Source organism: Eptesicus fuscus, chromosome 19 (genome assembly GCF_027574615.1).
Source record: "Eptesicus fuscus isolate TK198812 chromosome 19, DD_ASM_mEF_20220401, whole genome shotgun sequence".
Classification (NCBI taxonomy): Eukaryota; Metazoa; Chordata; class Mammalia; order Chiroptera; family Vespertilionidae; genus Eptesicus; species Eptesicus fuscus.
Genome location: NC_072491.1, coordinates 1,480,001 through 1,506,470, shown reverse-complemented (window position 1 = coordinate 1,506,470; position 26,470 = coordinate 1,480,001). Strand labels below are relative to the sequence as shown.

The 26,470-nt window shown below is 63.6% G+C and overlaps 1 protein-coding gene across 3 annotated transcripts in view; it reads left to right on the top strand.

Moving 5' to 3' along the window:
- The window catches only part of DENND3 (DENN domain containing 3), a 26,985-nt gene continuing 515 nt past the window's right edge, over nt 1-26,470 (top strand). Inside the window, exons 1-23 of one of the 3 annotated variants that reach the window (XM_028132782.2) lie at nt 1-189; nt 5,340-5,616; nt 6,457-6,572; nt 7,066-7,211; nt 8,622-8,733; nt 9,782-9,901; nt 10,914-11,132; nt 11,909-12,015; nt 13,698-13,853; nt 14,344-14,440; nt 15,674-15,777; nt 16,306-16,505; nt 16,843-17,364; nt 20,316-20,575; nt 21,739-21,909; nt 22,605-22,734; nt 23,136-23,243; nt 23,775-23,914; nt 24,685-24,845; nt 25,322-25,455; nt 25,829-25,941; nt 26,020-26,154; nt 26,259-26,470. The exon at nt 26,259-26,470 is cut by the window's right edge and continues 515 nt beyond it. In XM_028132782.2, the coding sequence (XP_027988583.2) occupies nt 88-189; nt 5,340-5,616; nt 6,457-6,572; nt 7,066-7,211; nt 8,622-8,733; nt 9,782-9,901; nt 10,914-11,132; nt 11,909-12,015; nt 13,698-13,853; nt 14,344-14,440; nt 15,674-15,777; nt 16,306-16,505; nt 16,843-17,364; nt 20,316-20,575; nt 21,739-21,909; nt 22,605-22,734; nt 23,136-23,243; nt 23,775-23,914; nt 24,685-24,845; nt 25,322-25,455; nt 25,829-25,941; nt 26,020-26,154; nt 26,259-26,459 (3,831 nt within the window). In that variant the 5' untranslated portion in view covers nt 1-87 and the 3' untranslated portion in view covers nt 26,460-26,470. Of the gene's footprint in view, nt 190-5,339; nt 5,617-6,456; nt 6,573-7,065; nt 7,212-8,621; nt 8,734-9,781; nt 9,902-10,913; nt 11,133-11,908; nt 12,016-13,697; nt 13,854-14,343; nt 14,441-15,673; nt 15,778-16,305; nt 16,506-16,842; nt 17,365-20,315; nt 20,576-21,738; nt 21,910-22,604; nt 22,735-23,135; nt 23,244-23,774; nt 23,915-24,684; nt 24,846-25,321; nt 25,456-25,828; nt 25,942-26,016; nt 26,155-26,258 lie in introns of all 3 variants that reach the window. The other 2 variants (XM_008156620.3, XM_054708700.1) reach the window with 2 other exon arrangements.

Below are 26,470 nucleotides of genomic sequence, written 5' to 3'. Positions count from 1 at the left end.
GGGTAGTGCGCTCCGGGGCGCTGCTGGGCGCGAGGTCGGCATCGGGCCCCCCGGGTGCGCCCCGCAGGCGGCGGCGGCATAGCAGCCATGGCGGAGGCGGCGCCGCAGCACCTGGCGCTGCCCTCGGGGCTGTTGGAGCTGTGCGTGCTGCTGGGGGCCCCCCGGGACAGCCTCCGCGGCCCCGAGCTGGTAAGCGAGCACCCCGCGGGAAACTCAGGACCCGGCGCCCCCCGAGTCAGTGTCCCTGAGGACCCCCGCACCACCTCCTCGTCCTCGCGGCGCCTCCCCCCACCGCCGGGCGGGGACCCTGCACGTCTGCGGGGTGCGTGCAGGCCGTCCGCCGGGGCCCGAGAACCGCAGCTGTTCGTCCCAGAGGCGGAGTGTGATTGGCTGCCGCGGGGGGCTCCCCACCCCCGCAGCACCCCCGGGGCGGGGACCCGCTGGAGTCCTTCCAGAGACTCCTGGGAGGGAGAGCCTGGCGCCCGGCCCGCGCGCTCGGTGCTTGGCCTCCCGGTGAAACCAGCTATTTTTGTCACCCCAGCCGCCGGCCCCGCCGCCCTGTTCCCTCTCCACCGTCCCCCCGGGCAGGCTCAGGCCGCCCGCCCCGGAGAGCGGCCGCTTCGGACTGTCTCCTCCTCGCTTTTCCGTGTGTTCTCCCTTTTCTCAGTCCTGACCCGGCTCTCTTCTCCTTCTCTTGGCCGAGGGTGGCCGTCACTGTCGTTTTCGGGGAAAGAGCGATGCCCCGTGTGCTCAGAGGCCCCGACTTGACCCGTCACCCCGCAAGCGCCTCAGAGAGGCCATGAGAGCGGAGCGAGGCGTTTGCGCTTTGGGACCGCAGGACGGATGGACGGCGCCGGGAGGAGCCAATGTTACTGAAATTTACCGATTTGCACCTGCCCGTGCTTTCCTGGTCTCTGCTCCTTGGCCATTGCCCCCCTTTTCTCCTTGAACCCCCAAATGTCTGTGTTCCCTTTTTAAAAAAGTGTTTTTAAGAATTGATTTCAGAGAGGAAGGGAGAAGGAGAGAGAAACCATCAATGATGAGAGAGAATCATTGGTTGGCTGCCTCCTGCACGCCCCACACTGGGGATCCAACCGGGCATGTGCCCTGACCCGGAATCGAACCTGGGACCCTCCAGTCTGCAGGCCGACGTTCTGTCCCCTGAGCCACACCATCCAGGGCGGTGTCCCCCTTTTGACCCGTCTCCTCTGACCCTCCCTGCCTCTCCGTTGGCAAGTGGCTGTTCCTCCTTTTTCTTCGGATAGGAAATGGCCGGGTTCAGCCGGGTCAGCCGGCAGCCAGGCGCCCGTGCTTCGGGGCGGTTACCACACACCCGTCAGTTGCCTCGATGGGAGATGTGTTTGGCAGCAGGATGAGCGAACTGAACTATTACAGCGCCACTTCCTGAACCGAACAGGCTGCGGCATCCTCCCAGGTCGGGGCCCTGCTGCTCTGCCTTCTACCTTTCGCCTTCTGTTCTAGGCTGGATTCCGTTAGGGTTTGGAGGAGGGCGGGGAGAAGACTAGAAGGAGCAGGAAAAAGGAGTGAGCGTGAAGACACGTGTTACACTTCCTGGAGTGGCCCTGCTTGTATGACTCACATGAATGTTAAAACGAACCAAACGTTTTATTTATTTACTAGAGGCCCGGTGCACAAAATTTGTGCACGGGCGGGGGGGGGGGGTCCCCTCAGCCCAGCCTGCACCCTCTCCAATCCAGGACCCCTCAGGGGATGTCTGACTGCTGGTTTAGGCCTGATCCCACACTGGGGATAGAGCCCAAAACCTGGGCATGTGCCCTTGACTGGAATCAAACCCAGGACTCTTCAGTCCACAGGCTGATGCTCTATCCACTGAGCCAAACCAGCCAGGGCTGAACCAAACCAAATTTTATTTACTTAGTTTGATTTAAAAATATATATATATTTTTATTGATCTTAGGGAGGAAGGGAGAGGAAGAGAGAAAAACATCAATGATGAAAGAGAATCATGAATCAGCTGCCTCCTGCATGTCCCCTACTGGGGGGGTCAAGCCCGCAACCCCGGCATGTGCCCTGACCGGGGGGAATCGAACTGTGACCTCCTGGTTCATAGGGCAACGCTCAACCACTGAGCCACGCCAGCCAGGCTTACTTAGTTTGATTTTTTAGAGCTGTTCTATTGTGAATGCCCAAGGCTGTTTAATAACGTTTAATTTTGCTTTTTTAAACTCCACCGTTTCTCTGTGACGCAGACATTCCTCTGGTGAGCCTCGCGGGGTGAGAGCCATCAGCTTAAGCGTCGGACGGTGCCGTGTCCTAACTTCGGGGTGTATGTGTTTCTCAGGCGAGGTGGTGTGTGTTGTGCTGATGACAGTGACAGGGAATTGGAGGGTACAGTGCAATCCCCAGGTGAGTTACCTGTTGGTGACATTTCCCGCCACTCTGTGGTTGCTATGGAGACCCGCACGGGGGCGTGAGGCAGGGGGCACAAATCTGTCAGAGAGGAAGGAAGGAAGCGCTCAGAGCCTCCGCAGTTCGGGTCGCGCTGGCAGTTTGGTGGAGAGCATCCTGGTTTCGGTTTCGAGAGCAGCACCGCCCAGCTGGACTGTCTGGGCCGTGACAGCTGCTGTTATTCATCTGCGCTGCCCAGCACGCCGGCCACTGGCCGCCGAGGCCACTGGAGAGCGGCTCCGGAGCGTTAAACAGTGATCAATTCCTGTTCTATTTCTCAGATGAGGCAGACCCCCCACCCCCCCCCGCCTCCCCCCAAGGTCAGGGCCACTGTGACTCACAAAAAATCTGTGACTCAAGTGAATGAATGCTTGTGGTCTTACCTGTGAATGAGATTTTTTTTTAATGCAAATGATGTTTTTCTTGGGGGAGAAGGGGCTTATTAAGTCCTGCTGGACAGGAGCTGGAGACCCCTCGGGCAGAGTCTGTGGAGCTGGAACTGGCCGCCCTGGGTGCGGGCAGCGGGACGTGTAACGCCGAACACGCCGGGGTTCAGGGCTGTTCTTCTGGGACTGACTGCTGGAGGCGTCCTCACACGTGCACTGATGTGTCGGTGACGGGCCGTCCGGTCAGGGTGTCCGCAGGAAGACACGGGGCACACACATCACAGCCTCGCCGCACGATGTGACACTGCGCAGGGTGAGCGGGGCGCCAGCGCAGGGTGAGGTTACGGGGACGAGCCCGCGGCTGCGGGACCCTGTGACTGGGGTGGTGGGTTTACGAGAAAACGCTGTTCACAGATCCACACAGAGCGGGGAGGTCGCCCGGCTGCGGCGTGCGCCCCGTGAGTCAGGGCGCCGGGGGAGCCGTTTTTAGATGCGTCTCTATTGCTCGTCGGGTCAGAAGAGGCAACGGCGGAAATGGTTCCCACTTTTTTTTTAATTCTCACCCAGGGATACTTTCCCATTGATTTTCGGAGAGAGGGGAAGAGAGAGGGAGAGACAGAGAAGCTGAGAGAGAAGCACAGCGATGGTCGCCTCCTGCAGCCGAGGCCCATGCCCTTGACCGGGACGGAGCTCCTGACCCTGTGGTCCACAGGCCGGCGCTCTAGCCACGGAGCCAGACCGGGAGGCCGGCTCCCACTTGGGAAGCAGCGCGCTGACCGCCAGCCGGCGGGGTTGGCCACGTCACTCCTAAGTGACCGAAGCGGAAAGAGGGACAGCCAGGAGCTCATGGGCCTCGGTGTGACGACTGCATTCAACCCAGATCAGCAGGCCTCAGGGGTCGCAGGGGGGTGGACGCGTGCGGGGGGGTGGGGTGGGTGGGGTGCGGGGGGGGGGGGGGGTGGACGCGTGCCGAGGGCGGGGGGCGGGGGGATGCGTGCCGAGAGGGACAGACGCAGGGAGCCACATCTGTGCTGGGGGTGGGGACACCCAGAGGAAACAGGGCGGTCCCTGCCTCGCCCACCCGCAGCGCCAAGGTTGTGCGGTGCCAAGGCCGGGGCAGCCGCGCTCTGGAGGGAGGACGGAGGGGGGCGGTGTCTGGGAGGCGATGGGAGGACGATCGGAGCTTAATTTTTGAAGCTGTAGGTGTAAGGGACCCGCGCAGGTGCCGGTCGGTCAGAGGCACCTGAGGACAGCCTGGGCGTGGGAGGCGGTCTGAGCGGGCGTGGGGCTCCCTCCGGGCGCTGCCCCCTGCGGGTGGACGGAGGGCAGTGAGGAGGGACGGCCTCAGGACTCAGCCCTGGGGGGCCGCAGGCGGCTGCGAGGAGCAGGAGGGAGGGGAAGCTTCCGGAAAAGGGCCCATCAGCCGCCTCCTCTGACTGTTTCTACCGTGAGATTGCTGGCAGGGGGTGCCTCGCCCCGTCTTCACGGGTGTAACGCCCCCTGTGGGGAGGAAGGGAGACCATGGGCTGTAGTGGACTAGGCCCGAACCGCTGCGTTTTGAAAGGAAAGTTGTACAAAGTTTTCGCGTAACCGAAGAAATAAGCTCCTTTGTGTACGACGCGCGGAGGTTTTTGAAGATACAGTCCTCTGACTTCCCGTGTTTGGTCTTGGTTCCCATTGGTATTAATTTTTCCCCAAAAAACAAAAAAATGACTGCATTTAAACTCTAGAGCATGAAAATATTTTCTTTAACTTATTTTTTATTGATGGATGTTAGAGAGAGGAAGGGGGGCCGAGAGAAACACTGATTTGTGTTCCGTGCATTTATGTGTTCGTTGGTTGATTCTTCTTTTTTTCCATCACCACGTGCCCTGACCCGGGATCGAACCCACAACCCGGTAGTCGGGACGACGCTCTAACCAGCTGCCTCCCGGGGCAGGCAGCACGCTAGCGGGCACTTAGTGACCGAAGACGCCGTCAGCCACGGTGCCAGCCCGCGAGGTGTGGCGTCCCCGGCCGGCGCCGCTCCTTACCGAGATGTGATGTCGGCCGTTTGCTTCCTGCCGGCCACGGCCACGTCCTCCTGGGCCGGTGATGTCCTTCCTGAGGCCATTTCTAGGGCTGTGCACAGAGCCGTCATGGCGCTGCCCTCCCCCAGCCCGTGAGGGGACCCCCAGAGGCTGAGCCCGTGGCCTGGGGCGTCCCCTTTACTTCCCGCCTCCCCCTCCCCCGGGCAGGGAAGCCCAAGGCTGAGGCGCTAACGGCCGCCCGGGAGACGGAGGGCATCTGACCCCGGTCTGCCCGCCGCGGGGCTGGGCTTTGTTCGGCTGCTGCCGCGTCCGGGTCAGAGCTGCAGGCCCAGGCCCCGGCGGCGTCCCCTTGCCCGGACATCGGGCGGCTCCGAGGTCCTCACTGTCACAGCCGCTGGCGGGAGACGCCCCCACGGCAGTGCCGCTGCCCGCCCAGAGGGGCGGCCGGGATGAGGGCGGACGCCATCGCAGTAACCCTTCCTTCTGCCTCCAGGTTGCCCAGAAAAGGGGGGTCCAACATCTTCCTGCCCTCGACCCCGAGGTGCTGTCCGTCTTCGCGCCGCCCTTCGTCAGCAAGGAGGACGGACAGCCGGCCGGCGCCAGCTGCGGGACCCTCGGCAAAACCAAGCGGCGCTCCTTCCGGAAGAAGAGAGAGAAGCCCAGAGCGGACCCCGGCAAGGGCCCCTCGGGGCCCCGAGAGACGGACATCGAGGACGTCAGTGTCCCCGACGGCGTGGACCTGCTGGCCCTGCCTCAGCTGTGCTTCCCAGGTACCCGCCCCCCCCCGCCCCCCCGCCCGGGAGGGAGGTGCCTGAGGCCGCACCGGGACCTCGTCCGGAGGTCTCCGCCTCCGGGAGAGAGCAGCCGGAGGGGCGCTGGCCACGCCTCGGCCCTGCGTCCTGTCCCAGGACTGAGCTGTCTTCTTTTCTCCTTTTTAAATATATTTTTATTGATTTCAGAGGGGAAGGGAGTGGGAGAGAGAGAGAAACATCAATGAGGAGAGAGAATCATGGATCGCTGCCTCCTGCACGTCCCACTCACACTGGGGATGGAGCCCACATCCCAGCATGTGCCCCGACCAGGAATTGAACTGTGACCTCCTGGTTCACAGGTCGACACTCAACCCCTGAGCCCCGCCGGGCGGGCGGGACTGAGCTGTCTTGATCTTGGGGTTTCAACGCTAACAGGCGGCGGGCATTTAGCACAGCCCTGGCACGTTGGAGAGCTGAGTCCTGGCAGGGTGCGTGGTGTTTATGGTGCTTTTAAAGCATCTTCGTCCTCAGGGGCCTGTGATGTCCGGGGAGCAGTTCCGGCCCCTCCCACCGTTTCCTGGGTCTCTGGGGCCAGATGCACAGGCAGCGTTTCCCCCCAACACTGGCCAGGCCCGCAGCCAGCAGGATGCGTGCGGGGCCTGGCTTTCCAGCTGGCCGCCGGAGACGGCACAGAGGCCGGTGTAGCTCAGGCCGAGGCCTGGACATGGCGCCGTCCGGCTGTTTCCGCTGGAAGCTGCTGCTGCTGCCTCGTTCCGGGGACCGTACACCAGGGGTCCCCGTGCTCAGGCAGCCGTGGCCACTCTGGCTTCACACATTCTTTCCTCTTCCCGCCTGCAGGGGGCCTGTGTGTGGCCTCGGAACCGAAGGAGGACTCTGTCCACTTCCTGGTGCTGACGGACGTCTGCGGGAACAGGACGTACGGCGCGGTGGCCCAGTACTACCGGCCGCTGCACGTAGGTGACGCCCGCGCCTTCCCTCTGGCTGGGTTCTCAGGACCGTCCCATTTTACAGATGAGAAAATGGTGGCACAGAGTGGTCAAGTGACTTGCCTGAGGTCACACAGCGGCCAGGATTTGAACTTGAGCAGACTGACCCTCAAGAGTGTGCACTCGCTGAACGGTGGTGGGCAGGCAGGCGACGTGGCCGAGGGCTCCAGGCCCTCCCTCTGCCGGGCCCCGGAGGATGATGGGACTTGGGCGGAAAATGCTTTGAAAGCACCATAAACACCACTGGGGGTGGAGCCCGCGACGAGCCTGTGCCGGACAGGAACTGAACTTGATTGGGGGGTGGGGCCGGTCCTCGCCGGACCTGGCGGGGAAACGGGGTGCGGGAGGGGACTGGGTCCGGCCCCGCAGGCCCGTCTCTGTCCGGAGACGCGGGCGCTGTGGAGGGTGCACGCGGGGACGCCGGGCGGGAGGTGACGCCCCTCCGCTCGCCCTCTCCCAGGACGAGCACTGCTTCTACGGCGGCGGCAGGCCCCACGGGGAGGCGTCGCGGCTCAGCGTGGGCGCCGGCGGCTGCTTCGTGCCCTTCGCCGTGTGCGTGATCTCGCGGTTCCCCTACTACAACGCCCTCAGGGACTGCCTGTCCTGGTGAGCCGCCACCCCGCCCTCGGCCGCGGGCACCTCCTAAAACCCTGACCCGGGATCTTGGGCGATGCTGACCTGGGGACCGAGGGACAGGGAGGGGAGGGAGGAAGGGACCGAGGGACAGGGAGGGGAGGGAGGTCGGAAGTAATTAATGCGGAGGGTTTTCCCTGGGTTTAAGAAAGGGACATGAATCAGGAAAAACGCTTTCCCTGGCCAGCTGAGAAAGTCAGCGGCTGCTGTCAGTTCTGATTTTTGTTTGCATTTTATTTTCATTTATTTATTTTTTAAAAATATATTTTTATTGATGTCAGAGCGGAAGGGAGAGGGAAAGAGAGAGACATCCATGATGAGGGAGAATCATGGATCGCTGCCTCCTGCACGCCCCCGCAACCCGGGCCTGTGCCCGGACCAGGAATCGAACCCTGACCTGGTTCATAGGTCGCCGCTCACCCGCTGAGCCGCCGGCGGGCTGCGGCACGTTGTCAGTCTCCCTGTGCGGGAGAAGAACTGACGCCACGCGGGAGCTGAGTGGGAAGCGGAGCAGGCCTGGCAGCCAGGAGGGCATGCAGTGCCCGGACCCACCGCCCTCGCGGGGTGTGGCCGTGAGGACCCTGCGCGCAGCACGGCCCCCAGCTCTGCTCTTGGGTTGGAGTGCTGATCGCAGGCGGCGTGAAAGGCGTGGGCAGCGGTTGCCTCGGGTCCTGACGCCGAGAGCCATGTGTGCAGGTCCCGAGTCCCGCTGGTTCCGCTGGAGGACCGTCCACTGGGACTCCCCGGATCGGGCTGGGCCGGCACCCTCTCCGGCCAACGAGCCGTGTCCGCACTTCAAGGCCCAGCACCCCCGTTTGCAGTTTGTCAACGGTGGCCCGTCTCCCGACACAGTTGGGGTCCAGCCTGCACTTATGGCCACGCAGAGAGCTGACTGATTCTTTCTTTTCTTTTTAAATATATTTTATTGATTTTTTACAGAGAGGAAGGGAGAGGGATAGAGAGTCAGAAACATCGATGGGAGGGAAACATCGACCAGCTGCCTCCTGCACCCCCCCCACTGGGGACGTGCCCGCAACCAAGGCACATGCCCGTGACCGGAATCGAACCTGGGACCCGTCAGTCCGCAGGCCGACGCTCTATCCACTGAGCCACACCGGTTTCGGCTGATTCTTTTTAAAAAAAAAAAATATTTCTTTATTGATTTCAGAGAGGAAGGAAGAGGTAGAGAGAGATAGAAACATCAGTGATGAGAGAGGATCCTAGATTGGCTGCCTCCTGCACGCCCCCTACTGGGCATGGAGCCTGCAACCCGGGCATGTGCCCTTGGCCAGGAATAGAACCTGGGACCCTTCCGTCCGAAGCCTGATGTTCTATCCACTGAGCCACACTGGCCAGGGCTGACTGATTCTTTTTCAATTTCAGTTTGCTGACGCATCTGAAGCTCTGTAAAGATTTCGAAGTTGACAATCACATCAAAGATTTTGCTGCAAAACTCTCTCTGATCCCCAGCCCCCCGCCGGGACCGCTGCATCTGGTAATCGTCGCCCGCGTGTCTCTTTGCCAATAGAAACGGTAACAGGATGAAGACGCCTCCGTGTTTCCTGAACAATGTCTTCAGGGCTCGCTGGGTTCCTGCTTCGGCTCTCAAGTTCCTGACAAGCCTTTTTCACGCTATCCCTAAAGGTCACAAGAACCAAAACTAGAAATTCATTTTCCAAAAGTGTAGCAATGACGCTTTGTTCTTGCACCCAGTAGGTAGGCCTCGAGTTCCGCTGATTGGCTCCCGGTAAGTGCTGTGGAGCTGGTAACCGGCTCCTTGAGGCATGAACCCGCTAGGGCCGTGGTCGGCAAACCCATTAGTCAACAGAGCCAAACATCAACAGTTACAACGATTGAAATTTCTTTTGAGAGCCACATTTTTTAAACTTAAACTATATAGGTAGGTACATTGTTATTAACTTAATTAGGGTACTCCTAAGCTGGCCTTTGCTAAAGACTCAAGGGGCCAAAGAGCCGCATGTGGCTCTCGAGCCGCAGTTTGCCGACCACTGCGCTAGGTCATTATTCCCTTTGCAGAAAACACGTAGCATTTACTTAAATTACGAATTTCCCACTTGTTTCTCTAGAATATCAGGCAATATATTTAACTAGTTAATGTTTTCTCCTGTCTGGTGTGATTAATGATATGTATATACTTACTTAGTTAATGAACAACCATTTCCCAAACTGGGTTCCATGGGAACCCCCCCCCCCCCCCCCGCGGTTTTTGGCTGTTTCCTGCCGGGGATTTCAGGGTTCAGGGGGAGGGGTCGGGACGGGCAGACCACATTCTGCCTTCGTTGAGTAACAGCTCAGACTGCCTGTGATGCAACCTGTGTGACTCAGCGGTTTTCAGGCCGATGGAGCTGTGCGATGCTTCCTTTTTAAAAAACAAAACCAAACCCCGAACCCCAGGCCCGTTAACTAAGCGCTAGAAGCGCAGGGACTGTCGAATCCCGCCGCTCTCTGAGCCCAAGCCGTGGGCGCGGGTGCGTCCCGCCTCTGCCGGGGGCCTGCGCTCACACGGAAACGCGTCCCTGCAGATGTTCAACATGAAGCCGCTGCAGATCCTGTTCCCCTCGCGGGCGGACCCCGAGAGCCCGGTCATCGACCTGGACCTCCACCTGCCGCTGCTGTGCTTCCGGCCCGAGAAGGTGCTGCAGGTGCGCGCCCTCCCCCGCCCGGCGCCTGCCACCGGCCTCATGGGCATCAGGGATGACTCCAGCGCAGGGTCTTCCACAGCACAAGGCCCTGTCCTCCAAGCCTTCATTCCCTTTTTTAGCGGGAGTGGAAGGGAGAGGGGAGCGGGGAGGAGAGAGAGCAACATCGATGTGAGAGAGACACATTGGTTGGTTACCTCCCGCACTGGCCCTGACCGGGGCCGGGGCCGGGGTCTGCAGCCCAGGTACGTGCCCTTGACCAGGAGTTGAACCCGCCACCCTTTGGTGCTCGGACTGACACTCTAACCACTGAGCACACTGGCCAGGGCTCAGAATGTTAACATTTTTAAAAAATATATTTTTATTGCCAAAACCGGTTTGGCTCAGTGGATAGAGCGTAGGCCTGCGGACTCAAGGGTCCCAGGTTCGATTCTGGTCAAGGGCATGAACCTTGGTTGCGGGCACATCCCCAGTAGGGGGTGTGCAGGAGGCAGCTGATCGATGTTTCTCTCTCAATGATGTTTCTAACTCTCTATCCCTCTCTCTTCCTCTCTGTAAAAAATCAATAAAATATATTAAAAAAATATATATATTTTTTATTGATTTCAGGGAGAGGAAGAGAGAGATGGAAACATAAGTGATGAGAGAGAATCATTGACGGGCTGCCTCCTGCATGTCCTCTCTTGGGGATGGAGCCCACAACCCGGGCCTGTGCCCTGATTGGGAATCAGACTGGTGACCCCTTGGTTCCTGGGTCAATGCTCCACCGCTGAGCCACACCCGGCCGGGTAAACGTTAATTTTTTTGTTTAAAAAAAATTTAGCGTTCACTCCTGTGCACACTATTTACAAATTGCAACTTTTTTTGTGGGGGGTTGGGGGGTCCAGGTGGCTTTTGTTTTGGCAAACGGAGCAGGGAAACCCGGGCAGAACCTGCACCCCAGGCTCTGGCTGTGTTGGGGGTTCAGGGCGGCCGTGCGGGCGGGAGCATGCCTGCGGTCCGTCTGTCCCCGCAGATCCTGACGTGCCTGCTGACGGAGCAGCGGCTGGTCCTCTTCTCGGCGAGCTGGGCGCTGCTGCCGCTGGTGGCCGCGTGCTTCCTGGCCTACCTGCACCCGCTGCGCTGGCAGCACACGCTGGTGCCCATCCTGCCGGGGCAGATGCTGGACTTCCTCATGGCGCCCACCGCCTTCCTCATGGGCTGCCACCTCCGCCACCTGGAAGAAGTCAGCAAGGTCAGGCGCCGCCGGTCCCACCCCGCATTCCCGGGAGGGCGGACCCCGGCACGTTCCGGGGCTGCTGGCCCGAGGCCGCGGGTGGCGCAGTGTGTATTCTGTCGCAGATAAGACTTCACAAGGAGGCCGTGCGCGTATTTTAAAAATCCCAAGTGTGTGCGGTCACCGAGCCGGGCCCTGCCCAGGCCGGGTTCTTGGAGGCGCAGAGCTGGCGGGGCAGCCGGACGGACACGTCGGGCGTGGAATGTTGGTGATGCTTCGCTGGCGTTCTGGAATGTTCTCTCCAGGCTCCTCGAAGTAGCGCTGCAGTGTTTGTACCGGGGCAGGCGGAAGCCCTCGATGCGCACTGAGGTCTGGATCAGACACGGGCCTTTAGCTCGTCGACATCACTCATGGTGTTGACCCACTTTTGGTCGAGGTCACAGAAGGCTCTGTGCCCACACGAGGCTGGGTAATTTTTAAAAATGTGTATTTTTATTGATGTCAGAGAGGAAGGGAGAGGGAGAGAGAGAAACACCAGGGATGAGAGAGAATCATGGATCGGCTGCCTCCTGCGCACCCCACACTGGGGATGGAGCCCACAACCCAGGCCTGTGCCCTGTCTGGGAATCAAACCGTGACCTCCTGGTTCACAGGTCGACGCTCACCCCTGAGCCCCGCCGGCCGGGCTGAGCCGGGTCATTTAAGGAGGACCCTGCCTCCGTGTGTGCACGTGCATCCTGTGCTCCCAAAGCCACAGGCAGAGTCTCACCTCGGCCTCGACGCCTGTTCCACAGGAAGCCGACGGTTTGGTTCTGATCAACATCGACAGCGGGAGCGTCACCTGCTCGGGCTGCGAGGTCCCCGACATCCCCCTGCTGGCGGCGCAGACCTTCGTTCAGAGGTAACCGTGGGAACTGCGTGTGCGAGGACTCTCACTGGCCCGTTCTGAGTTCCTTTTCAGTCTTAGGTTATTGACAGACTAGAGGCCCGAGGCATGACATTCGTGCAAGAGCAGGCCCTCACAGCCCGGCTTCGTCCGGAAGGGCGTCCAGACGGTCGTTCCGCTGTTAGGCCGCTTGGTCGATTTGCATATTGTGCTTTTATTATTATAGATAGTTCACGTGTTTATAGCTTGAAATTATTTGTGAGTTTTTAAAAATAAAAGTCATTTATCTTTATTCTGATTTATCCCACGTATCAGTTATGGCCTGAGGAATCGGGATGGTCATGGCTCCCAGAATAGTACCTCTTCTTGCCCAGGATCCTGTGCCCGTGACCTTTGCAGTTCCTTCTGTCCATCACCCCTGCACCCACCTGTCCATCCATCCATCCATCCATCCACCTGTCCTATCACCCCTCCATCCACCTGTCCCATTACCCCTCCATCTACCTGTCCATCCACCCCTCCATCCATCTGTCCCATCACCCCTCCATCCACCTGTCCATCCATCCATCCCTCCATCTACCTGTCCATCCATCCATCCATCCATCCATCCATCCATCCATCCATCCCTCCATCCACCTGTCCATCCATCCATCTATCCATCCATCCCTCTATCCATCTGTCCATCCACCCCTCCATCCACCTGTCCATCCACCTGTCCATCCACCCCTCCATCTACCTGTCCATCCATCCATCCATCCATCCATCCATCCATCCATCCCTCCATCCACCTGTCCATCCATCCATCCATCCATCCATCCCTCTATCCATCTGTCCATCCACCCCTCCATCCACCTGTCCATCCACCTGTCCATCCACCCCTCCATCTACCTGTCCATCCCCCCCTCCATCCACCTGTCCCATCACCCCTCCATCCACCTGTTCATCCATCCATCCATACCTCCATCTACCTGTCCATCCACCCATCCATCCATCCATCCATCCATCCATCCATCCATCTGTCCATCCACCCCTCCATCCACCTGTCCATCCATCCATCCATCCACCTGTCCCTCACCCCTCCATCCACCTGTCCCATCACCCCTCCATCCACCTGTCCCTCACCCCTCCATCCACCTGTCCCATCACCCCTCCATCCACCTGTCCATCCATCCATCCATCCATCCATCCATCCACCTGTCCATCCATCCATCCATCCCTCCCTCTATCCACCTGTCCATCCACCCCTCCATCCACCTTTCCATCCATCCCTCCATCCACCTGTCCATCCACCCCTCCATCCACCTGTCCATCCACCCCTTCATTCAGCTGTCCATCCATCCCTCCACCTGTCCTTGGGGACTCAGGCCGAGTCCGTGGCCATCCCCTCCGGGCCAGGGGGTGACACGGGAGGTTTGGTGCGTCTGAGCGTGCCAGGCAGGCGTGCGGTCAGGCCCTGCGCCGGAGGCCTGGCTGTCCTGCGGGGGGAGTGTGTGCCTCGCTGGGCGGAGCACGGGGAACGGAATGATTCCTGGATCAACATGTGGTGCAGGCAGTCAGGCCCTGAGTTCTGCACTGAGTGGCTGGCTGGGGGAGGGGACTAACTTATGGGGGGTGTGTGTGTAGCGTGCCCCCCGCCCCGGCCTCCCGGAGCCTTCCCCCGCCCAGTGGGGCACAGGTGACACGTCCCTGCCCTCCAGGGTCCAGAGCCTCCAGCTGCACTACGACCTGGACCTCGCCCACCTGGGCGCCAGCACCGACGTGAACGAGGGCCGAGCCCGCAGGTGGGCCTGGCAGCAGAGGCTCAACGGCCAGATCCAGCAGCTCGCCCTGCAGCTGCTCGTCAGCATCTTCAGGTACCGCCCTCCCGGCAAGGGGCGGGGGCGGGGCACCCTCCCCCCGGGGTTCAGAGCAGAGCCTGCCCACGGGCTCACCACCCGGAACTCTGTTTTTTTAATACTTTAATTTTTTTTCTTCTTAAAATATATCTTTATTGACTCCAGAGAGGAAGGGAGAGGGAGAGAGAGAGAAACATCAATAACGAACGAGAGAGAATCATCCATCGGCTGCCTCCCGCACGCCCCACACTGGGGACCGAGCCCGCAACCGGGCATGTGCCCTGACCGGGAATCGAACCCTGACCTCCTGGTTCAGAGGTCGATGCTCAGCCCCTGAGCCACCCGGTCGTGCTGGACTCAGCGACCTGTCTGTGAGGGGCGGGGCCTGGGCCGCCCTGGTCGAGGGAAAGCTGTGCTAGAAGTGGTTCTGCCCGAACCGCTCGTTCCGGCGCCAGGAGGCCTCTCTGAAGGCCCGCTTCTCCTGACGGGCGTCCCCGTGTCGTGCCAGGGAGGTGAAGAACCACCTGAACTACGAGCACCGCGTGTTCAACAGCGAGGAGTTCCTCAAAACCCGCGCCCCCGGCGACCAGCGCTTCTACAAGCAGGTGAGCGGCCGGCGGTGCCTCCCGCGGGCAGCCCTCCCGTCCCCAGCACCGGCTCACGCCCCGCCAGTGAGCCGCTATTCCTGCCGGCTCGCCGCCAGCCCTGGAGTGCGACGGAACAAAACACACCCATTTTAAGTGCAATATTTTTACAATATTTTTTATTGACTTCAGAGAGGAAGGAGAGGGGGAGAGAGAGAAACATCCATGATGAGAGAATCATGGTCGGCTGCCTCCTGCACGCCCCCTACTGGGGATCAAGCCCACAACCCAGGCATGCGCCCTGCCCGGGAATCGAACTGTGACCTCCTGGTTCATAGGTCAACACTCAACCACAGAGCCACGCCGGCCGGGCTGAGAGTGATGACTTTTGACAAATGTGCCCGCCTGGGTGACCCCCCTCGGTCTGGATGGAGACCTCCCATCATCCCAAACAGTCTCCCCCGTCCCCGCCCGGGTTCCCCGTGGGTTCACTGGGTGAGGTCACCGCCTGTGCCCGGGGTCCTCCCTCTTCCCCAGCAGAATCCCCGGGCCGGGCCGCCCTTCCTCTGTCTCCTGTTGAGGAGCGTCTGGCTGCCTCCGTTCTTGTCTGTTGGGCAGAGGAGTTTGGGGTTTCTCTGGCGGCTCAGCCCCAGGCAGGTCTTACTTTCAGGGGAGGCTGAGCCCCTGCGTGTCCTCCTCCTTGTAGGCGGCTCCATGGCCCCGCCCGCCCTTCATCCTCCTGCTGAACATGGGGTTTGCCAGCCCCCTCCTCTCTGAGCCCCAATCCTCCTGCATGCCCCCCACCCCCTGCCACGCCCGGGGCAGCGGAGAGCAGGTCGCCGTGGAAACAGCCGGGCTGTGGCTGCGGGAGGCTCACCGTTGTGGGTCGCGGGAGCTCAGGGCAGGCGTCCCGAGCTGACGAGGGGGGGAGGGCAGGGGAGCAGGCAGGGCGGCTGCCTGAGGCCGGGAGGGTGCAGGGAGCCTCAGTCCCTCCCGGGATGGGTGACAGGCCTTGGGGACTGGGCCTCGCTGCTGTGGGTGGGGGCCGTGGCCTGGGCTTTTGCACTTCCTGGTGGTTTTAAATGCACGAAGGGGCGCATACGTCCCCCTCGCGGGTGAGGCGCGGGGAGTGCTAGCGGCTGTGATGCGTTAGAGACTGGGAACCCGTGCCCTCTGCCGTGCGGAGGCCGATGGCCGGGGGAGGGCGGCACGGAGGAGACAGGCGTGCGGCGGGTCACCCGTGGTCTCCCTCAGGTCCTGGACACCTACATGTTTCACTCCTTCCTTAAAGCCCGGCTCAGCCGGAGGATGGACGCCTTTGCTCAGATGGAGCTCAGCACGCAGTCGGAGGAGGACAGGTGCGCTGCGGGGTGTGGGCGGCTCTGGGCACCGGAGTATTTATTTGGGGTCCCTCTGAACCCCACCGGCACCCCCCCGTGTTGGCACCTCTGGGTCTGTGTGCGGGCCGTTCCCTCCCATCTTCCTTCTGGCTCTCCCCCCACCTTTTCCCGAGGCCTCTCCCCGCCTCCACTGCCCCGCTCAGCCTCCCCCTCGATGCGAGGACAGGACACCGGCCACCACCCCGGGGACCCGCGGAGCCTAGGCTCGCTGTCGGTCGCTTTTTGTTAATCCTCACCCAGATATCCTCCCATTGGCTTTTAGAGAGAGCGGCAGGGAGCGGGGAGACAGACAGAAACACCGATGTGAGAGACATGGATGGGTTGCCTCCCACATGCTCCGGGCCAGGCCCGGGAGCCCGCAATCAGGACATGTGCCCTTGACTGGAGTCGAACCCAGGACCCTTCAGTCCGCAGGCTGACGCTCTACCCACTGAGCCACCCGGCGCGGGCAGTCGTCTTTGTGTCTGTAAAACATGCTTCTTTCAGGATGAACGGGATGCTCCTGAGCCCGAGGAGACCGACCGTGGAGAAAAAGGCGCCTCACAAGCCGTCGCCCGGGCGCGCCGCCCGCCGGCGCATGGTGGTCAGCATGCCCAACCTGCAGGACATGGCGGGCCCCGAGCTGCCGCCCCGGAACGCGTCGCTGCGGAAGGTGGAGGCCGAGGACTGCAGCTGCCCCAGCCCAGGTGACGCTGCTCGGTGTTGGTGTTGCAGGCTGTGTTCATGATGCTTTTTTAAATTTTTACATTTTTAATTGATTTCAAGGAGAAACGGAGAGAGAGAGAGAGAGAGAGAGAATCATCGATCGGCTGCCTCCTGCACACCCCACCCTGGGGATCGAGCCTGCCACGCGGGCCTGTGCCCTGACCTGGTTCCGAGGCCGACGCTCAACCCCTGAGCCCCACGGCCGGGCAGCCCCGGGTCGTGCTCTGTGCCGCAGGAGGTGGATGTTTCGGGGGCCCCACGGGGGGCGGGGCGTGTCTGCGGACCCCGTTGACCATCTGCTCCTCCCCTTCGCTCCAGCCCCGGACGTGAGCCCCAAGCCCGCGTACACGTTCAAGATCCCCGAGGTGCACTTCCCCCGCGTGCGCCAGTGCGTGCAGGCCTACTACGCGGACTGCGTGTCCCTGCTGACCAAGGCCGTGAGCTGCGTGGCCCCCGACAACTCGGCGCTGCTGGCGCGGTACCTGTACCTGCGGGGCCTGATGCGCCTGGCGCAGGGCCAGCGGCTGGACGCCCTGCTGGACTTCCAGAGCCTCTACAAGACCGACCTCAGCGTCTTCCCCGCCGACCTGGTGCGCAGCGCCGTGCAGGCCCTGCCGGGCCCCGAGCGCGCCCAGGCCGAGCGCACGCCCGAGCTGCGCATGCTCATCAGCCGGGTCCTGGACAAGCCGGGCGAGGCCCCCAAGGCCGACGACCGCGTGAAGCACTTCGAGCTGCCGAGCCGGCACCTGCCGCTGGGCGACTTCGTGCAGCGGGTGCAGGAGTCGGGCATCGTGAAGGACGCCGGCCTCATCGGGCGCCTGTTCGAGGCCCTGACCGTCGGTGAGAGGCTCCTGCGGGCCGGGCCGGGACGGGGAGGCCGGCGGCTGCGGGGGGAGGGCTGTGCCCCTGCCGGGCGCCTGCAGGGAGGGAGGGGGCAGTGCCTCCGCAGGGAGGGGCGCGCTGCACACACGCACCGTCTTCCTCCAGGCGCAGCCGGCCCGGCGCTCCCTGGCCACTCGCGGGCCGCGCTCTGGAGATGCCGCGAGGAAAGGGCGCCGCCGTGGCCCGCGCAGGCGGGGACTGGTGTCACCGGGGGTCTGGGGGCGGGTGGACACCGCCCGGGAGCCGCCCTGGGCAGGGCAGTGGGGGGCAGTGAGCTGTGCCGAGGGGCAGGTGCCCACAGGGCAGAGGAACCGCGCCAGCCGGGCACCTCGGGGCTGGGCGCCCGTCAGGACAGGCCCTGCCCTCCCTCTGTGGGACGCAGGTGCCCGGCCAGTTCAGTAGCAAGGCCTGAAATAGGGGCGTAAAGCGCGGGGCGTGCTCCCACAGCCAGGGCGTCGCGCACCCCTCGCTCGGGGCGGGCGGGGCGGGGGGGTGTGCTCCAGCCACTGAGCCACACAGCCCCGCTGTCGCTGTGGCTCCTCTCATGTTGCAGTTTGTGGCTGGACTGGGACACGGGAGCCGTGCCGCGGGCACCGGTGGGCGTGTGGGCCTCACCCCGGGGTCAGGGGTCTTTCCCACTGGTTTGTAGAGAGAGTAGAGGGAGAGGCAGAGAGGAGTATCGATGTGAGAGAAACACATTGATGGGTTGCCCCCTGCACACGCCCCAACCAGGGCCGGGCCGGGGAGGAGCCTGCAACCAAGGTAGGTACGTGGCCTTGACCGGAATTGAATCCAGGACCCTTTGGGCCGCAGGCCGATGCTCTGCCTACTGAGCCACACCGGCCAGGCCTGAGTATCGCCGTCTTGGAATGAACTGGTGTGTGTAAGAATACATCCAAGATTTTATTTAAAAAACTCAGGTGCCCTGGCTGAGCGTCGGCCTGCGGACAGAAGGGTCCCGGTTCAATTCTGGTCAAGGGCAGAGGCCCGGGTTTCGGGCTTACTTACCAGTCGGGGGCGTGCAGGAGGCAGCCGATCGACGATTCTCTCTCATCGGTGATGTTTCTGTCTCTGTCTCCCTCTCCCTTCCTCTCTGAAATGAATAAAAATATATTTTTAAAAAATGCATGTGCCCCAGCCGTGCTCTGCAGGCCCGTGAGTGCGGGTGAGCGCCCCCTGGTGGAGAGTCTCCCAAACAGTCTGGTCCTGCACCTGGGGGCTGACTTCCAGGTCCCAATTCTGACAGTCCCCGCAGTTCTTACTCCTCACCGCCCCCGCCCCCCCCTCCCCCTGACCCAGGACATGGCTTCCCTTCCCCTGGCCACCCCGAAGACAGCTGCTGTGCCGCCGAGTTGGGCCAAACTCAGCTGTGGCCGTGACATCAAATCCCCCGGGTACCCGTCCCCCGACACTGACGGAACCCGCGCGGGGATGTGGCCGCACGCCAGGCTGGGACAGGGCGCCAGAGGGAAGGCAGACGCGGGAGCACAGAGCAGTGGGCTGCCTGCCCGGCCCCAGGCCCCGCTGCACCCTTACTGCCAGGAAGGGCTTGCCCGCCCGTGCCTTGGTTTCCCCATCTGTGAACGAACCTGATAGTGGTGCTGCCTCCTGCAGCGGTTGGGAGGGTCCCAGGGGCCTGTGTGGTGGGGGTGCGGGGAGCGCCGTGAGACCCCACGGGGCCAGGGGACTGCTGGTCAGGGAGGCTGCGGGTGCTCTCCGGTCTGAGGGTGGGCAGGAGTTTCCGGGTCCAGGCGCGTGCAGGGCCCTGACCACAGGCTGGGTGCCCGGGACGGGGTGTGGAGGGCGGAGCTTGGGGCCTGGTGTGGCCGAGGAGCCGAGTGTTTGAGCGGCGGGTGGAGCCCCGACTGGCATCTTAGAAACGCCGTTGTGGGCGTGGGGCCGCTGGGAGCCGGGGCAGGGCCACAGGAGCTGCGTCCTGCGCGGACAAACGCGGCTGCTGTGCGATGGGGCAGGCAGGGGACAGACGGGTGGGCCCGGCGGAGGCAGAACAGAGCCCCGGCCGGAGGTGGAAGGCCGGACTCCCTCGGCGGGGTGCGGGGGAGGGCAGGCCACCTCCACTTACAGGCAGGGGCGGCCCCTCGCACAGCTGCCGGCAGCCACACTGCGAACGGGCGCCACGCTGGGCCTGCACACAGGACGCTAGTTCTTAATATTCCTTTTTTTAAAAAATACTTTTTAATTGGTTTCAGAGAGGGAGAGGGAGACAGAAACATCAATGCTGAGAGACATCATGGATCGGCTGCCTCCTGCACGCCCCCCACTGGGGATCGAGCCTGAAACCCGGGCATGTGCCCTGACCGGGAATCGAACCCTGACCTCCTGGTTCATAGGTCGATGCTCAGCCACTGAGCCACGCCGGCCGGGCTGCATTGGACATTTGTAAAGGTTACCGCAGCAGTTAAGATCATCTTGGCTACAGATAATCGAAGTAACGTATTTGCTCACATAACCCAGAAGTGCTGAAATGCCTGGCTCAGGCACGGCTTGATCCAGGGGCATGGGAGGGTCATCAAGGGTCTGGACTCTTCTGTGCTCGCTTCACCCGAGGACTCGCTCCCGCATGGCCCCGGGGCGGCTGCCGCCAGGTGAGGGTTCTCACGGATCTCTGCCGCCGTCGAGTGCTCTTGTCGAGTGCTCTTGTCCCCGTGTCCCCGACGTCCTCGGGCACTGTGACCGCCTGGCCTCGCTCACCCAGCGATCCCCACCCGGGCCCCTGGGGCTGCAGGGAAGGGAGGGGGACTCCTCCCAGGGGTCTCCCCTCCAGGTGGTGAGTCCCGGCGCCACCTGCTGCCCGGGTCGGGTAATGCGCCGCTGCCTTAGGGAGTGCCCACGCGGAGGGTGCCCAGCCCTGTAGGTGGCTCAGACTCCTCCTCCTTCGTCCACCTCAGGGCAGCAGAAGCTGATCGACCCCGAGACGTTCAGGGAGTTCTACACCTGCTGGAAGGAGACGGAGGCCCAGGCGCAGGAGGTCAGCCTGCCGGCGGCGGTGGCGGAGCACCTGGACAAGAACGAGTGCGTGTACAAGCTGTCCGGCTCCGTGAAGACGAGCCGGGGCGTGGGCAAGGTCGCCATGACCCAGAAGCGGCTGTTCCTGCTGACGGAGGGCCGGCCCGGCTACGTGGAGATCTCCACCTTCCGCGACATCGAGGTGGGCGGCCGCTCCGCCGCCTGCCGTCCCTCCTCCACGGGCCGCGCTCGGAGACGGCGCTCACGGCTCTGTGGTGGCGGCTGGACCACGGCCCCCGGTGCTTTCCCTTCGTCGCCCCCGGCTGTGTCCGCCTCCCCCCGAGAGTCAGGGCAAGAGGAACCCCTTTAATTTAAATGCTGGGCACGAGGCCGAGGGGGGAGCTGCTGACCCCCAGGAGGACACTGAGCCTGGGACAGCCACGGGCTGGGCTTCTCCATGTCTGAGGCCCTCCCTCCTCCCACCTCCCTCCTCCCTCCTCCCTCCTGGGACCAGGGTCATTTCAGGGCCTTCTCTGTCCTGCGGGGACCCCCCTCCCACAGCCCCCGCAGCCCAGCTCTGGGCCAAGCCCCCAGGCTCTGTGCTCTCTGGGCGTGCCCCCCGACCCCCCACGCTGCTGTGAGTCAGGGCCGTAGCCCAGGGCCCTGGTAGGTCCCTCAGCGAGTGTGGACGGGGACAGCATGGTCTTATTTTTATTATTTTTAAAAAAATACTTTTTATTTCAGAGAGGGAGGGAGAAGGAGAGGGAGAGAGACATCCATGATGAGAGAGAAACATCCATGCTGAGAGAGAACCATGGATCGGCTGCCACAACCCAGGCATGTGCCCTGACCGGGATTCGAACCGTGACCTCCTGGTTCATAGGTCGACGCTCAACCACTGAGCCACGTTGGCTGGGGGACAGCATGGTTTTTAAGTTTTGTGTTTTGCCTTTTTTTTAAATCCTCACTCGAGGACATGTTTTTTTAATTGATTTTTTTAGGGAGAGGAAGGGAGAGAGAGAAGCATCAGTGTGAGAGAGACACATAGATTGGCTGCCTCCTGCACGCACGCCCACTGGGGATCGAGCCCCTAAGCTAGGTGTGTGCCCCGAGAGGGAATCGACCTCTGACCTTCTGGGGCAGGAGGTGATGCTCCAACCAGCCGAGCACCCCCCACCCCCAGGCCGGGCACTGCGTGGTCTCCAGGCGCTGCTCGCTGCCCCTCACTGCCGACCCCTCACCCCGCCCCCTCACCCCGCCCCCTCATTGCTGACCCCCTCACCCCGCCCCCTCACCCCGCCCCCTCATTGCCGACCCCTCACCCCGCCCCGGCCGCAGGGCCGCACTCACCGCCGCCCCCCGCAGGAGGTCAGGAGCACCACGGTGGCCTTCCTGCTGCTCCGCATCCCGACGCTGAAGATCAAGTCGGTGGCCAAGAAGGACGTCTTCGAGGCGAACCTGAAGGCGGAGTGCGACCTGTGGCACCTGATGGTGAAGGAGATGTGGGCGGGGAAGGCGCTGGCGGACGACCACAAGGTCAGGCACGCGGCCGGGCGGGTCGCGTGTCCCTGGGAAGACGCTGGGTCAGGGGGTGAGGCCTGGCCAGGAGGCGGCGAAGAGGCTGCGGTCTGTTAGGGGCCTGTGGGCGGCCACTCCCTGTCCCCCGTCGCCGTCCGGTGACGTCCGGGAGGAGGATGGGGCTGGCCGGCAGGGCCGGTGGGTGCCGGGCGCCCCGTTCCTCCCCGTCAGCCCGTGCGCCGGGGTTCTGCCCCTGCATTTACTCCGGCCGCGGTGGTGGCTTTGTTACGTCACGTCCCGGAGAGCAGGCAGTGCCGGGATGGAGGACGTGGGGGGGCGTGTGGTCACCGGGGCAGAGACAGGAAACCTTACAAAACGGCCCGCAGCCTGAGCAGGGCTCCCACGGGGAGCGCCCGCCCATCCCCCAGGCGGCGGCTCCCAGCGCGGTGCAGGCCTTGGTTGGAACTGTGGCGGGGGAGCGGGGGGCTGTCGTTGGGGGGGTGTCCCCGTCACGGGAGGGGCTCCGGCCACAGTGCGGAGTGAGCGTCTCGTTCGGGGAGCAAAGGGGGTGGCGATCGTGTGGCCGCAGACGGAGGCTCCCCTCCGGCCGGGCAGCGGTCGGCGTGGCTTACGTGGGAGGAACGGAGCCGCGAGGGCAGCCAGATGCCCGCTCCCCCGGGCGCCGAGAGGGCCTCAGCGCCGTGTCCCCGCAGGACCCGCAGTATGTGCAGCAGGCGCTGACGCACGCCCTGCTGATGGACGCCGTGGTGGGCGCGCTGCAGACGCCCGGGGCCATCTACGCGGCCTCCAAGCTGTCCTACTTCGACAAGATGAGGAGCGAAAGTAAGGGCCTGGGGCTCCGTCTGGGGGACGCTGACGCTGGAGTCCCAGCCCCGCTTCGATGCCTTTGTTCATTCTATTGATGTCAGAGCGGAAGGGAGAGGGAGAGAGAGAAACATCCGTGATGAGAGAGAATCACGGATCGGCTGCCTCCTGCACGCCCCGCACTGGGGACCGAGCCCACGACCCGGCCTGAGCCCCGACCGGGAATGGAACTCTGACCTCCTGGTTCCCAGGTTGAGGCTCAGCCCCTGAGCCACGCGGCCGGGCTCCGCCTTTGAATTATGTCGCTGTCGCTGTTCTGACCCTCCCCTCTCCTGACGAATCCCGGGAGCACGTGGCGTGGGGGCCGTGGCCGTGGCCGTGATCCGTGTCTGCTTTCACCGTGCCCACGTGTGTTTCAGTGCCCGTGGCCGTTCCTAAGACGACGGCGGAGACGCTGAAGCACAAGATCAACCCTTCGGCCGGGGAGACCTTCCCGCAAGCCGTGGACGTGCTGCTGTACACGCCAGGTACCGCCTCGCTGCGCCGGGGCGGCGTCGGCAGGCTCAGGCTCACGTCCAGGGTCAGCAGGCGGCCGTGCGGGGGGGACAGGGACTGGGGGTCCTGCTCTTCGCGGGGAAAACCCCGGCAGCTGCTCTGTGACCCTCTGCGGCCGCCACCACGCGGAGGCCGGAGCCGAGGAGCCCGAGGGGGGGCAGGGCAGGCACACCGGGGCCTCTCCCAGTGAACCTGGTCCTGTTGTCATGGTTACAAAGTGAGGAGTCCCCCTGGGCGGCACCGGCCGGCTGCTGGCCGTCTCCCCTCTCCCGCCGCCCCTGGTGCCCACAGCCCTGCTGCTCCGTCCCCTCAGCCCCAAGCCCACGGTCCGAGACGCAGCGACCCTCCAGGCCCCGCCGGGCAGAGCCCCCGGCGGCTCCGAGGGGGACGGGGGTCCCCGTGGCGCTCACCTGGCGCCTCACAGGAGCCCGGGCCATGGCGCGGCCCCGCCTGCCGCAGCGAAGGGTTCTCCGTGACCCCCTCCCGGTTGCTTTTCGCTTCAGGGCACCTGGACCCGGCGGAGAGGGCGGGGGACGCGCGCCCCAAGCTGTGGTGCGCCCTGCAGGCGGGCAGAGTGGTGGTGTTCGACGCGTCGTCCTGGAGCCTCCACCAGCACTGCGTCCGCGTGGGCTCCTCCGCGCTGGTGCGTCCCTCGCGGGAGGGCGGGCGCCTCGGGCAGCTGCCAGGTCATGCGGCGACGGAGGGAAGGGGACAGTCAGGCCATGGGACGGGGCCCCGCAGCGCCCTCCGCCCTGGAATCGGGGCTCTCGCTTCTGCTTCCGGTTTTTAAGGCAAACGTAAGCTGGTCCCAGCTTTACTGAAATGTTCTTTTTAAACGAGCAGGTAGTGGCTGAGCGCCCTCGCCCCGAACCTAACCTGGCCCTCAGCACCTGGGCTCAGCCTGAGTCCTCCGCTCACCTAATTCGGCACGCGGGGCTGTCTTCTTAAAATGTGTTTATTGACTCCAGAGAGGAAGGGAGGGAGGGAGAGAGAGAAACATCCATGATGAGAGAGAATCATGGATCAGCTGCCTCCTGCACGCCCCGCACTGGGGATGGAGCCCACAACCCTGGGCCTGTGCCCCGACCGTGACCTCCTGGTTCCTGGGTCCACGCTCACCCCCGAGCCTCGCCGGCCGGGCCCATTTCTGTGCCTTTCCTGGGTGGCCTCTGCTGTTGAGCCGGCCCCCAGGTGTGCAGCGGCGAGCTGGCTGGTGTCCCGAAGCACGAGGAGGCGTGCCCTGCCTCGCGGAGGTGGTGTGTGAGGTCGGCCGCGCTCAGACACGCCTCCCGTGATGCTGGCCGTGGGCTCGCGGTGACGAGTCAGCAGTTCACACAAAGTACGACGTGTCGCTGGGTCGGAGCTCCCCAGGAGCGCCGGCTCAGTCCTCACGCGGCCGCCCTCCTCCCGCAGAACTGCATGGCGATGGTGGCGCAGGGCCAGGTGTGGGTGGGCTCGGAGGACTCCGTCATCTACATCATCAGCGTGCACAGCATGTCCTGCAACAAGCAGCTCACCGAGCACCGCGCCAGCGTCACCGGCTTCGTGGTGCAGGACGGGCCCGACGCGCCCAGGTACCTGGCTCCCCGGAGGCGCTGCCCAGTGCCCCGTGGACACGGTGTGAGCGGCCACCGCAGGGCCAGGCCTGCCACGTCCGGGTCTGGAAGGAGACGCCGGTGGCGTTCTGTTTGCTGCTGGTTCTGGGGCGGAGCAGCGGTCTCCTGTGGGAGCGGCCCCAGGCTTCTCCGCCGCTCCCTCCGGCCACCTCCCCCCGGCTCCCTGACTCGGTGTCAGCGCGGCTCCCCGTCCTCAGCGAGGCCCCGTTCAGGTGGAGCCGGGGCGCGTGGCTCTCCGGCCTGCCTCGGGGCCACGTGGTGCCGTGGTCCTGCTGGTCGGCCACGTCGTAGCCACGGCCTGTCCTCACCGCGTCAGTGTGTGCCTGTCATTCTACCCGGGCGGCGGGTGGCGAGCTTTCGTGGCAGCGTTGCCGTTTTGGATTAAAATGCACAGCGTGTGTTTCAGACCAAACGAGACGCGTTTGTGCCTCCAGCCAGGTGTATTCGTGCAGCGTGGACGGGGCGGTCCTGGCGTGGGACGTGAGCTCGCTGCAGGTGACCCGCAGGCTCCAGCTGCCGAGCGGCGGCCTTTCGTCCATCCAGCTGCACGCCGGCTGCCTCTGGTGCTGTGAGTCCCCGCCGAAGGCCCGCTCGCTTCCCGCCGTCCAGCTGTCACGTCCAAGCCCAGTCTTCCTGGTCCCTTCTCCGTGCCTCCCCTGGGCGGGCAGCTCTGCCGCCTCTCCCCTCTGCCCGCCGGTGGCGTGGGCACAGCCACGCGCTCCCAGGAGTCGCTGTGAGCAGCCGGGGGCGCCGTGCCACTGCACCCCAGCAGAGCAGGCGGAGGGCTGCGGGCTGAGCCGGCCTCTGCGGGGGCGGGCCCCCAGCTTTGCGCTGTGCCTGCGGCGTGTTCTGCATTCCTGAGGAGCTCGGAAGCCCGCAGCCCCTCCGCTGTTGGGTGGGAGGCCCCGCGTGCTCTGCATCCTCACGCGCCCCCTCCACAGGCACCTGGGGCAGCATCGTGGCGGTGAACAGCAGTGTCCGCCAGGAGCTGAGGATCGACGAGACCTTCCAGGAGCCGAGCACCACCTTCGTGGCCTTCCAGCTGCTCCCCGAGGTACCCGCCCGCCCGCCCTGGGGCCCCGCCCGGCGCCAGCACCCGCCAGCACCCGCATGGCCCTTTCTGCCTCAGCAGGAGCAGCTGTGGGCCGCGTGCGCGGGGTACGACGACCTGTACGTCTGGGGCCTGAAGGACCTGGCCCGGCCGCCCGGGAGGGTGCACCTGCCCGACTGCGCCCAGGTCACCTGCATGATCCGGGTGAAGAGGCAGGTGAGGGGCCGCCCGGGGCGTGGGCTTGGGCCAGCCCTTCACCCCTCCCCCTGCACCGCCCGCGGGGGCCCTCCTGGCCCGGTGCTGACGCCCGTGTCCGGCAGGTGTGGGTGGGCGGCACGGGGCTGTCTCAGGGCAGGTCCCGGGGGAAGATCTACGTGATCGACGCCGAGAGGAGGACGGTGGAGAAGGAGCTGGTGGCGCACGCGGACGCCGTGAGGACGCTGTGCTCGGCCGAGGACAGATACGTGCTGAGTGGGTCCGGCCCGGAGGAGGGCAAGATCGCCATCTGGACCGTGGAGTGAGGGTGCGTGCG